Raw genomic sequence first — 13,440 nt, 5'->3', positions numbered from 1 at the left:
AACTAAATGTTTCAGTATAGTCAAAACCTGTTTCATGGCTAAACCCCTGTGCAACAAGCCTAGCCTTATACCTTGATATTGTGCCATCGGCATTCCGCTTGATCTTATAAATCCATTTACTGCCAACTATGTTGGTGTGAGGAGGTGGAGGAACCAAACTCCATGTTCCTTACATCTGTAAAGCCTCAATTTCTTCTGTCATAGCTTTAATCCAATCAGGACTAGAGGAAGCAACCCTATAACTATTTGGCTCATCCATCTCTATGTGAAAACACGTACTAAAACATTGATAATCAGGGAAGTCATTTTTCTGAAAAATACTAGACTTTGCTCGAGTTTGCATACTATGTGTATTAAGAGGAAGAGATATAGTAGGAGAAGAAGGAGATGCATCCGTAGCTACGAGCTGTGAACCAGTATCAACCCCAGAAGATGAGACAAGAGGAAGTGACACTACTTGAAGTTGAGAGGCTAAAGAATCCCCAAAATGATCAGAAGATTGTAATGAAAAATCTCAAGTGCGTAATTCTGAACCGGCATCCTTAAGAGGCACATTAGGATGGTGAGAAGTAGAGGAGGGAGAAGATAGTGGTGGTTCTACGGGGAGAGGCAAATGAGATACTAGAAGAGGAATAGAACTAGTAGGTGTGGATGTTGGAACAGGTTGTGATTGAGGCTTTGCACACTCTGGAAGTTTGAAGGGATAAGTATTCTCATCATGAATGACATGTCTGGAGACTATACACCTGTCTTGCAATCTATCATAACATAAAACCTCCTTATAACCAGCAGCATTTCCAACAAAAACACATTGTGTAGTCCTAGGCTGCAGTTTATGACTGTTATAGGGTTTGAGATAAGGATATACAATAGTATCAAAGACTTTAAGGTGCTTAATATTAGGCTCATGACGGAATAACCGATAATAAGGAGATAAATGCTCCAACACCACACTGGGCATACGATTAATCAAAAAAAGGGCATGAGTAGTTGCATGAAACCAAAACTGAGGTGGTAAAGCAGCAGCAGTCATCAAAGTAAGAGAAGTTTCCACCAAATGCCTATGTTTCCGCTCAGCAAGGCCATTATGCTGAGAGGTATAAGGACAAGATAGCTGATGAACAATCCCTTTAGAAGCCAAAAAATCAGTGAATGCTTTGCTAACATACTCACCCCCACCGTCACTCTGAAAGAACTTAATGGAAGCAAAAAAATGGTTGGAAACCAAGGCATAGAAATGAACAAACTTGGCAAAAACTTCAGATTTATTATGTAAAGGATACAACCATACAAAACCAGTGCATTCATCTATGAATGACACATAATACCGATAGCCATCCAAAGATTGACATGGTGATGACCCCCAAACATCACTATGAATTCTATGAAAAGCAACAGTAGACTTGCCATGAAAATGAGAAAAAGGTAATTGATGCATCTTCCTACTCAAACAATGAGGACATATGAAAGACTGACTATCATCGCAAACTGAAATGTGAGATTTATTCAACATTTGCTTAACTACAGTATTAGTAGGATGACCTAACCGAGCATGCCATAATGAAGATTTGACAAGTTGTCCAAGATAAGCTTTTGCCTCTGTCTTTTTATGCTGAAGTGCTAAAGAGCTAGGAAGAAAATACAAGCCTCGATCACTTTTTCATGTGAGAAGAACTTGCTTGCTGATTTTGTCCTGTATTGAGAAACCAAATTGATCAAAAGCAATGAGACAATTATTGTCCTTACACAATTGATGCACTGAAAGAAGATTGGCAGTTATATGAGGAACATGAAAAACAGTAGGCAATTGAAGAGCAGTAGTAGCACATGGAATACTAGTAGTCCCAACATGATCAATTTCCAGACCTGCACCATTGCCTATTGTAACTTTCCCCTCATTAACACAAGGTGTAGCAGTTTCCAGCATGTGCATATCAGAGACCATATGATGACTAGCACCACTGTCAGCAATCCATACTGTGTCTGGAGAAAACGAGGTCTGAGCTGTCATAGCCGCCAAGGTCGGAGGTGGTGCAGAGCCTTGAAACACATAATTGGAACGTTGATGGCAGTCTAAGGCACTGTGACCCTTCTTGCCACAAATCTGACAAGAGATCACAGTAGTGGAGAAATTAGAAGAAGAATTCCTATAGTAACAGTTTGGAGCAGTGTGTCCATGCTTACTACAAATTTGACACTCAGGTACCACACCAGGCCTTAGGGTAAAATTAGAAGGAAACCTACCACCTTGAAAACCTTGATTCTCATAGCGCCCCGTGGATGCACGACCACGACCAAAAGAAAAGCCTAAAGAAGGTCGAGAACCATGTTGTGTGCCGAAAAAGGCAAGAGGAGTAGGAAGTAAACCAGCACCCCCAGATAGAGCAGTGTCATGAGTAACTCCAGGAGTAGAAGTAGTTGAGGTATGACGATGAACCATAGCATGAATTGGAGTCGGAGAAGACACAACTCGTGCCTCTACACTCTGCTTAGTAGCAAGTAGTTGACTACGAAGATCTTTCAACGAAATGGAAGTGTCACGAGCCACAAGCACGGTCTTTATCACATCGTATTCAGCAGGGAGTCCATTCAAGGCCGCAATCATGAGATCATCATCAGACACAGAGACTCCAACAATGGCAAGCTGGTCGCAAACATGTTTAAGCCGAAGCAAAAATTTCTCAATTGTATCAGCACCTTTCTGAGCAATCTGAAGCTCTGTTTTGAGATGATTAAGGCGAGCACGGGAGACGGTGGCGTAGCGATCAGTAAGGCTCAACCAAGCCTCTCGAGCAGTCTTACTCCCAATCACATACTTAATCGCTTCATCAGACAAGGTCGCAATGAGTAAGCTAAGCAACGCCTTATCAGCCCTCAACCATTCACGATACGCAGCTGTAATAGTAGAAGTGACACCTTCCTCATCCACAAGGGCAAACTTAGGAGGAGGAAATAGCGTTCCATCGAAGTGACCAAACAGGTCATAACCTTCCAGAATGGATTCAATTTGATAACGCCATTTGAGATAGTTTTCATCATCCAATTTGATAGTGAGCATGCCGAGAAGACCTTCAATCTTGAACGGAGAAAAAGTCGCCATGAATGCTTACGGTATCACACAAAGAAAACTGTGCAAGATCTAGAAATTGAAGAACAACACCACGAAGAAAAGTGTAAAAAAAGGAATTTGTGAAGGAATCGATGCAGAAACGACAAGAATTTTGAAGATAAGACGACAAAAATCGAAGAATTAGAAGATGAAATTGAAAATTTAGGGTTTATCAGGAACAAGAAATCGAAGAGTTGGAAGATGAAATTGAAAAATTTAGGATTTATCAGGAACAAGAAAAGTTGCAAAATCGATAAGAGATAAAAGAGGATTGTGAGCGGAAGTAAAAAAATCAGATTGAACTAAGCTCTTGATACCATGATAACATTCATTATACTGAAGAGAAGAAGAAGAAGAAAGGAAATTTCAGAGAGAATTGTATTTCTTGAATCGTATTTGTTAATCAATTTCTACAGAGAGATTAAAAGCTCCTCTCCTTTTCCTTTTTCTTTTTTTTTTCCTTCTATCTTTTGTTTGGTCTCTCTCTCTATAGCTTAGACAATGATCTGAATGGGGCTTGAGGTGGTGAGGAAGAAGAAAAAAAGGAATAAAAGATCTGGTTTCATTAGAGAATTCAGCTGGTATTTTTGAAAGCGAATTCGTGCTAATAACGTGTTATAAAACTAAAGGAATTGAAGAGAGAATTTAGATAGAGAAATTATAGGAACTGATGTTTTCATTCAGTCATTTTCAGTTGATCACAAATGAGTATGCCCTATTTTATAGGCAAAGGCTTTGGCTAGAAAAGGAAAGTATCTGAAGGTGTAGGGAAATATCCTTCCGACATATGGGCTCCACTTTCATCAATTTACAACACTATGCAATATTTTTTTGTTTTTAGGCCAAAAATACAATTGGCAAATTTCGACTAAAAAATGATATAGCAGCACACGTGGCGTAAAGGCAGTATGGAGAAATTGGAGCGAAAACCTTTTCAAAGTCGCAGCGTATCGGGAAACAAAAAGTCCCAGTATTCGTTCCAAATTCTACGTATATACACTTGGCTCGGCCTCTCAGTCTCCGTCTCAGTCTCAGTCTCAGTCGAGCGTGAAGTCCAAAAGTAATGTCTGCAACTGAAACAAGTGTTCGAAGCAGAGCCAAATCCCACAGCGATGCAGAGGACGACAATGACCGCGACGCCGTTACTCTCCGGCGAACAGAGACCAATTCGAGGCCGCTTAGAGATAGAAGTAGAAGCCACACTTCAATTGGAAGTTTCAACGTCGACCTCAAGCGCCTGCTAGGGCTTGGCGCGTTTGGGTTCTTCGTCGCCTTGCTTTTTATCTTCAACCTTGTAAATCCTGTTCGAGAAGCTAACAGAGCTAGGGGACTCGTTAGGTCCTCCCCTACTTCAGAGCTCATGGATACCCTTCAGGTATGGCGCCATTCGATTTCTCTTTTCTGATTTCTGTGTGTATTTTTAGGTCTGAATCTGAGTGTATTTTCGGGGCCGTGGCAGTCTGAAGGTGAGAACAAGGAGAGCTTGTATTGGGGAACATATCGCCCTCGTGTTTATCTCGGAATCCGTTCCAGGTGTTTGATTGATTCTTTGCCATTGCCACCCCAAAATCTTGTTTTTTTTTTTTGGGGGGGTATAATTTGTGTTCCTTCGTTTGGATTGTTGTAATTTATGCTTGATCTTTTGTTTATTTAGGCTTTTTGGATTGCAAATGATGATGTGGTGGTAATTACTAATTACAGCCGTTGCACCTTGCAGGACCCCTCGGTCTTTGATTGCCGGGTTAATGTGGATTGGTGGAAATGACGGGAAAAGTTTCTTGCGCCATGTTCGCAAAGACTCTGATGAGCTGAGCATATATAGTTGGGCACATCATGATGACTACAATTTTGGACATCAAGTCATTGTTGACCATGACATGAACTTGGCCACAAGTTTCTTCAAATCTAAGGGGGAAGACAGTGGCTATGGAGGAGATTGGGTGGTTCGAATCGATGTGCGAAGCCATAAGTATAGCCACAAGTTACTTATTTCTATAACATTTGGTTTATAAATGCGTAGGGTACTGGCATTTTTGTTTCCAATAACAATAGATGGCAATTACTTGTGCATAGTTGGCAGAATTAGGCTGCCTTCTTTAGGCACTCACTACTCTTCTCATCATGCTTCATTCACAGATCTAAGCGGAATGAGGAATTTTGGAGAAGTGCGCATCTGTTTTTCTATTTGGCTGATGAAGATGGAAATGCTCTAACTTTAGGTGGTGATAATTTGGGAATTCGTGAGAGCTCTCCCCTTGCATCTGGTTTACGTACGGATATTGGAAGTTGGCAGCTACATCTAAAATCACGGGTAATGTTATGAAGGCATTGTTATTTACCTTATATTTATCTTTGTGTCCAATTGACGGTCAGTTCCACGTGATACATGTTCTTAGTCATTTTTCAGTTGATGTATAGTTTTGAAGGCCTTCATACTGATATGTTGCATACTTCTCTGTGTTTCCTTTACAGGGTGATGTGGAAGTTCATTATTTTGGTTTTAAGATGCCTCATACTCACAATTTATCTGATATTGTCCAGGAATATCTTGAACCACAAGTATGTGGGATTTTCATGCCATTATTTTGTTATATAGCTAGGAAGAATTTTCAGCTTTTAATATCAGTCATATTCTTGCCTTGACCACTTGGGGTTTCGTTGCCATGTTTCTAGGTAAGGAAGTTTGGTCCACTGCAGCTACCTGACATTTCTGATAAATCTCCAAATATTCTAGTTTTTCAGGTTCGTTGTCATGGTGGAAAAGAGTAGTAGTTATCTGGGAAAACATCTTAGTTGTGTTGTGTATCATAGGATCGTTAGTCTCATCTACCTTCTCCTGTGGTTTCCCGTTCTTATGCAGATTTCTGCTAAGATTCCTTTCAAGACAGATATTGCATTCATATCCGGAACTGATTTGGAAAGTTCAAGAGTAGAAGAACGTGTCAGCAGCCTCACAGGTTCCTCTTCCATTAAATCTTAATAAGTAAAAATGATAGAAGCACACAAGATTCCACCGAGTACACAAAAGTATACAAGAAACTCATAAATGTGAAAGAGAAAATTATTTAAAAACAAAATAAAGGTAGCTCCAAAAGTTCAAGCTTTATAGTCAGACTTCCAAAGGGATCCTTAGGACTGAATCAGTAACCAATGTTTAACAATCATGAACTTGGAAGTTCTTCCAAAGGGATCAAAGCTCTTCCCAAGGTTATTCTGCTAAACCTTACTGATAACTTTGCCTTCAATTTTGGGTAACCAGAAATTACAATTCTGCTTTCTGCTCTTCTTTTATCTCTGTGTGTGTCCATTTCCCGATTTCACGGAAGTGGCTCCCAATTGAGACGTCGTTGCTGTCCTCTTTACTTTTTGTTAGTTTCTCTGTAATATGAAGGTACCTCACTGACCAGTCAACTGATGGAGAAGCAAAGAGAATTTGACACAAAATTTGAGAAGAGCTTTGATCAGCCTGACAAGGTATTTCATCTTCTTAGTATAATGCACCATATATTACAAACCCCATTGCATTTAGCCTGGTCTTTGAATGTGTTGTTGAAATTGAATATCTATATTTAGTCACATAGATATTGTGGACATATTGTGGTGATTTAGGATAACATGGTGAAAAGTCAAGTTTATTTGTCCTGCACTTCTATGATGCTAACTGGTTCTGCACCCTTGCGCATGCTGTGGGAACTAATAGATAGCTTTGAAAATACAAGAAGACAATAGAATTGCTGAACTGTACTTGTTATTCATTGACTGAAACTTGCTCGTCTTATAAGAGCATCCACAATGGGGGGTGTAAATTCGGGGGTGTAAAGCTATTTTTACATCCCCTTTACACCTCCGGGGGGTGTAAATACGTTTTTTACTCCAATGAGAAAAGATGTAAATCTAAGATGTATAATTGTTTTGTTTGTCTTAATTCGTTTTTGTGTTAAATTTGTATTTTATGTTTACTTTATAAAATTAATTTTTTTTGTATTAGGTTAATTTTAATTTTTCAAACAAATAGACCTAAAAATATTTAAATTCGGAGAAGATATGATTTCATCCAAAAACATTGGGGGAGCATAAAAACCTCAAATGAGCAAACAACATGTGAATTTTTTTTTCAGCAATTACTGTAGCCGTGGGTCCCAGCCTTTTATGATGACTTTTCTTCATTTTTCTTCTATTTTCTCGGGTGGGTCCGCCTGCAAGGGATGTAAAAATAGATGTAAATATACATTTTATTTTACATCCCCATGGTGGCGATGTATATTTACATCCCTTTACATCTCCCCATTGGAGACGATTCCGGTGACTAGGGGTGTATATTTAAAATACACCCCCATATACACCCCCTACTGTGGATGCTCTAAAGGAGCGTACAAACAACTAATTAGTAAATCCCGTCTAACAAATCCACTAGAGGGATTCCTAAAGACCAAGAAGGAAACGACTGACTCCTAATAATTATTCGGCAAAAAACATAATTAAGATAAATCTCAACAAGGCTCGAAATCTCTTGATAGATCTATATAGGTAAGATTTTCTTAGGGCATTCACAAGTTTTTGCAGAACTAATGGATGCTTTTATTTATTTATTTTCCCAGATAGATCAAGCCGCAGACGAGTTTGATAAGCATGCTCCTCCTGGTTTTGATAAGCAGGTTGTGAGCCAAGCTCTCGGTTTTATCCAGAAAGCATGGGGAAATGCCCAAAGATTTGTAAAGGATGCTCAAAATGGGGACACCCACACGGCTATTCATCATGCAGTTACAGAATATAAGCAGTTTCTCTTCAACCAATCTGCCAAGTTGTGGGTCGACCAGTACCCTAAAGTCCAGAGTGTGGCTGAGAAGGCTTCTTCAGCAGCTTCTTACTGGTCCCAGAAATACAAGCATGTGGTAAAGGACTTGACACTAAAAGGTTATAACATATCGGGCTTAGGCTACCTACCTTTGGTTCCAATAGATAAGAAGATGACCAAAGCACCTAAGCATGGCGAGGCACGCAAGTAAGGAAATGCAGCTGTGGTTGTCGATCGAGCATCAGTCAGAATCTGATTCGGATTGAAGAAGCCTTTGCTTGTTTGAATTTCTTTTGCTGCTTCTAATTGTCTAGTATTAAGAAACTTTCGTATGTCTATGGAATTTGTACAAATTCCAATCCATGAATGATTCTCAATTGTTGATCCTTTCGTCACGACTATATTTAAAAGTGATCATATGTACACACAAGTTTTCTTTTATACATGCACGCATGGGCATCTGCATTCATCTTGTTAAAAAAATAATCAGTAAATGTTGTATGCTATAGGACCACTATATTATTGCACAATTCTTAAAATACAAACAGTAGCAAAATTACGAAGTCTGTATAAATGTGCAAATATATAAATTAAGTACAGAATACTGACTTTTATTGAAGATAGAGGCTTGCGTATTTGCAATGTCCTAAAGACAGAATTTCGCCTCTTCTCAGTGCTTGAAGTTCAACAGGCGTCTATCTCCCAGGATTCAACTATCTATAATTCAAGGGTCCAGCACCGGATCCTTGAATTCTGTCGAACGTTGGTGTGCTTCTCTCCAATACAGTTGTTAACTTTAAAATAATATGAGATAGTTTTAAAGAAAAAGAGATTCGTCTTATGGCCTAGGACTTGTGGTTTTATAATAGAATTACACCCCTTCAAAATAGCAGTTAGTATCAGTTATACCTGTTCAAATTCAAACAAAAAGATAAGTCTTTCTGGTTTGAATTTAACTTCTGCCAAAGAAATCCGAAAAATAAAAAAATAAAAAATATATTTTATTTTCGGGCTAGGTATATTTCTTTTATTTTTCAGAGACCCCAAGGCCCAAGGCCCAAGTCTTGATTATTAAATATTAGTATTAATCAAGCAAGCCAACCATGATAGTCTTCACTACCAAGCCCATCAGCCCATCAATCTTTATTTAATTGATGTTAAGGTTTCATGCTTATAAAGCTTATGGAACCTTTTGTTTTCTCCAATGTGGGACATTTGCTTTCAAACTTCCAACACATCTTCCACTATTTTTGATATTTTTTTATGTTTCGTAGTAAGGTTTTGTATTGGTTCAAAACTAACATAATTTAGTCAATCCATATCCAATTCAATATAGATTGGATTATGATTTTTCCAATCCAATCCAATCGGATTGATATTAGATTGGATGACCAGTTTTCATAATGAAAAAAATATAATAATGACAAAATGAAACATTTATCATGAGATTTAATTTAATTAAACATTTTATTAGACGTAAATGTAAAATATAAATGAAATGCTAGAAAAATTTGTTTTGATTATATAATATATTAAACATGGGTTAATTATTTTATTAGTCCCGAACTTATTGTATCAAACTTGATTAAAATATGAATAAAAAATTAAAAAAACTAAAAACTTAAAATTAAACTCTCACTCTCCCCTTCTATCATGATTTCTACTCCCCAAACTTGGTTTATCTTTTTTTTTTTTTTGGTTTTTTATTTGATTTTCTTTTATTGTTATTTTAAATATATGATTTTTTTTAAGAAAAATTAGGTAATAGACATAATTAACTTTACTAATTAGTATTTGAGACATTGGGCATTTTTGTTTGGGTTTTAATACCTAAAAAAGAATTGTTATTTTGGATTAGGCCAAAGAGGAGGGCCAGATTCGTTGGGCCTGTCTAAATTATAAAGGTAAAATACAATTTTACCCTTTTGTTTTAAAATCAGATTTCAGCACCTTTCTCTCTCTCCTCTTCCTTATTCACTCTAGCGATGACGACTCCCTCTTCTCTCCATTGACGATACGACGCCCTCTCTTTCTCCTCTTCCTTCTTCGCTCAATCAACAACGACGACACTCGCTCTCTCTCCTCTTCCTTATTAGTCTCCATCAACAACAACACCGTCTCTCTCATCTTCCTTCTTTTCACGCAAAGCTCTGTTTTTCATCTGGTGAGGTATGTGTTTTCTAGATCAGATTCTTATTTCAATTTTGTAGATCTATTAGGCCAACCTATATGGATCTAACAATAGATCCGTTATTTCAATTTTCTATATCAGATTCTTCTCAAGCGAAGTTTCTGTATCTATTGATTTATTAAGACTATATGGATCTAACAATTCGTTTGGCCAGCCTTGTCATTGGTGTGGGGTGAAATGATTTGGCTTTAATTCACATTTATAAATTATTTGGCCAGATATTGGGAAAGGATTGGGCAGCAATGGTTCTGCAGCTGGAGTTGTGCTTCCGCCAATTACAAAGAGGCCAGCCGGAAGATCACCAATAAAGAGGATCAAAGTTTTTGGTGAATTTAAAAGGCCATTGAAATGCAGTCGGTGCAGTGTTGCTGGGCACAATAGGAAGACTTGCAAGGCTATTATATGAACACTCCTTCTCATTTGACAATTTTTTATTTTAGATATGGTTTAGCGAATGTATAGTCAGTTTCTGCGTTGCACTTTTTGCAAAAACTGTATTGCAGTTTTAGTTGCTTGTAATTGGCTACTTAGCTTCTAATTGGATATTGTGATTCTTTTTTGAAGTTAATGAAAATTATACAATTGTTTAATGAGTGGATATTCGTTTTCGGCTGCCATTCAATGCTTGTTTTCAGATGGATATTCGTTTTCGGCTGCCATTCAATGCTTGTTTTCAGATTTTGAGCAGATTTTGTTGTTCTGTTTATTTCAGATTTTGTTGCAGAAACTGCAGTGCAGTTTCTGTTTATTTGTTGCAGATTATGAGCAGAAACTACATTTCAATGCTGACCTACTTAAATGTGTTTTGAACAAAGTTTTAGTACTTTGATTATGGCTTTGGCTTTTAGGTTTTTTTCACATTTTTTGAGCTGATTTTTTATTTTTATTTATTTATATAAACTGCACTGCAGTTTTAATTTGTTGCAGTATTTTTGACCAGAAAATTCAGTGCAGTTTGTTTGTTTCCTTTTCGTTTTGTTGCATCCTATTCCAAGATTATATTACAGTTTATATGTACAGGAAATATGTTCTCATATACCATAACTAGAAATATTTACAAACATCCACAAGAATTAAGATACATATTGTCTTGAGTTAACGAAAGGCAAATCACTAGAGACGATTAATTACACAGTTTTTGTGGTGTAGGAGTTTTGTGACATATTGTGCTCGATATTCATTCATGAATTTCTTGTCCACGCTTTTTGAAAGGGGTTTTCTTGAGAAGCTTTTTCTGCCTTTCATTGAGCTTGTCCTTTATGTCTCTAATGATGCTGTTGAAAGCATAGGCATTGCACCGAAATTGGACATAGTCCGGGTGCTTTGCTTTCCGATCATAGTTTGGCTTTGGCTTTGGTTTACTCTTTTGAGCCATCGTTTTGATTCTGCGCTTTGGTTGGTTTTCAGCTTCATTCTTTTGTGGTGACATCTCTTGTTCCATTTTGTGATATGCACTGCAGTTTGTGTCAAAATCTGCAACAAACAACCAGACACTGCTGCTCAAAATTTGATGTGAAAAGAAACCAAAAGGCAAAAACAGTACTGAAACTAATATCAAAACACATTTAACTTCATGAGCAGTTATAACATTCCCATAAACCCTAGCAAAAAGCACTCTGAAATTGAATTATGGAACCAGAAACTGCTTTGCAGTTTCTGGTCAAAATCTGCTACAAACAACCAGAAACCAAAAGGCAAAAACAGTACTGAAACTAATATCAAAACACATTTAACTTCATGAGCAGTTATAACATTCCCATAAACCCTAGTAAAAAGCACTCTGAAATTGAATGCAGTTTCTGGTCAAAATCTGCTACAAACAACCAGAAACCAAAAGGCAAAGTACTAAAACAAATATCAAAACACATTTATCTTCATGAGCAGTTATAACATTCCCATAAACCAGCAAAAAGCACTCTGAAATTGAATTATGGAACCAGAAACTGCAGTTTCTGGTCAAAATCTGCTACAAACAACCAGAAACCAAAAGGCAAAAACAGTAGCAAAAACGAATATCAAAACACATTTAACTTCATGAGCAGTTATAACATTCCCATAAACCCTAGCAAAAAGCACTTTGAAATTGAATTATGGAACCAGAAACTGCATTGCAGTTTCTGGTCAAAATCTACTACAAACAACCAGAAACCAAAAGGAAGAAACAGTACTGAAACCGTCGTTGGTGTAAAACCTAAAATCGAAGATAGTACTGATTCATTTTCTTACGGTTTAGTTTCGGTCGTCGTCGGTGGTCGTTGCTCGTAGTAGGTGGTCGTTGGTCGTCGTCGCCGTTACTCGTCGTCTTCGTTTCTGGTCGTCCTCGTTGCTGCTCATCGGCTTCGTTTTTGGAGAATAGTTTGTAGGTTTGCAGTGGGATATGAAAGGTCGAGCGAAACCAGTTTTTGAAGTGATTAAATTTGAGTAGTGTCGTTTTGTGTTGTGTTTTGTGGGAATGTTATGTCGTTTTGACAGTTTTAAGTTTTGGTTTATAATTAAATAAACTGTATTTGACAGTTAAGCACAATGGCACATGTAGTAATTTTAGGGTTGTTGGATGTCCTTTTGGTAAAATTAGGTGGCTTTGGTTTTATATTAATTAAGCAAAATTAATTATCTTTCTTCCAAATTGGTTAAGTTTTTTATGGGTTAAAACTAAAGAGCCCTTTTTTTTAATACCTTTTTTTTGTTTTAACATAAAAATACTATTTTGCCGTGCATTTAACAGAAAAAGTTAACAAAATTGATGGTCGGACCATTTGTCCTAACGAAAGTGAAGTTAAAGGACCACGAGAACCATTTTGAAAATTGAAGTACTCAAATGCAAATCGGGTCTAAGTTCAAGGACTAATGAAACGATTAACCCTATTAAACATAACTCCATCAAATGACTTAAAATGTTCATAATTTTCTCAATTATAATTACATGCACGAGCAAAATAAGCATGAAACTAACTAATTGGATTGAATTTTCACAAGCAAATCCATTATTTGATCTAATCAAATTGTTTTGAAAATTAGAAGTTGGGTTCCACCCCCATAACCAGTTTGGCCATAAGGGGAGTAGTTCAACTCCTTTTAAAACTCTTGCTGGATTTTTCAACTTTTTAATGTGTCATCTTCGCAATTCTCACCTTCACATTCACATTCCCACATAACTAATTCAATCCGTCAATCATCTAAGCTATTTTAAAATTGGATTGGATTTGATTGGTGGATTTGGACGAATTAGATTGGATATTGCACACCCCTATTTCATAGTCTTACACACATGCAATTATTATTATTTATTAATATTGTGGATTTTTCACCTATGAATTATTAATCTTTTTGGGAGGACTTGTGCAA

General features: G+C 37.2%; 1 protein-coding gene across 3 annotated transcripts; it reads left to right on the top strand.

Annotated features, from left to right (window-relative positions):
• Nucleotides 4,073-8,347, top strand: LOC18791687 (mannosyl-oligosaccharide glucosidase GCS1). Of its 3 annotated transcripts, none has more exons than XM_020563461.1 (9): nucleotides 4,073-4,484; nucleotides 4,569-4,642; nucleotides 4,827-5,090; nucleotides 5,246-5,420; nucleotides 5,582-5,668; nucleotides 5,783-5,851; nucleotides 5,970-6,066; nucleotides 6,501-6,583; nucleotides 7,765-8,347. In XM_020563461.1, the coding sequence occupies exons 1-9, from the start codon at nucleotides 4,173-4,175 to the stop codon at nucleotides 8,113-8,115; spliced, it is 1,512 nt and encodes a 503-aa protein (XP_020419050.1). In that variant the 5' UTR covers nucleotides 4,073-4,172; the 3' UTR covers nucleotides 8,116-8,347. The 3 variants fall into 3 exon arrangements, with proteins under 3 accessions (XP_020419050.1, XP_020419043.1, XP_007222867.1); XM_020563454.1 differs by having other exon boundaries at nucleotides 4,074-4,484; nucleotides 7,708-8,347; XM_007222805.2 differs by having other exon boundaries at nucleotides 4,076-4,484; nucleotides 4,827-5,078; nucleotides 7,708-8,347.

Source organism: Prunus persica, chromosome G1 (assembly GCF_000346465.2).
Source record: "Prunus persica cultivar Lovell chromosome G1, Prunus_persica_NCBIv2, whole genome shotgun sequence".
Lineage (NCBI taxonomy): Eukaryota > Viridiplantae > Streptophyta > Magnoliopsida > Rosales > Rosaceae > Prunus > Prunus persica.
Note: the sequence above shows the minus strand (reverse complement) of the source record. Positions and strands in the feature narration are given on the sequence as shown.

Bases quoted from the DNA above. Each gene is read 5' to 3' on its own strand.
- LOC18791687 (XM_020563454.1), top strand. From the start codon at position 4,173: ATGTCTGCAACTGAAACAAGTGTTCGAAGCAGAGCCAAATCCCACAGC. The intron at 4,643-4,826 runs GTGTTTGATTGA...TGCACCTTGCAG, and splicing joins TATCTCGGAATCCGTTCCAG to GACCCCTCGGTCTTTGATTG. The intron at 6,584-7,707 runs GTATTTCATCTT...TTATTTTCCCAG, and splicing joins GCTTTGATCAGCCTGACAAG to ATAGATCAAGCCGCAGACGA.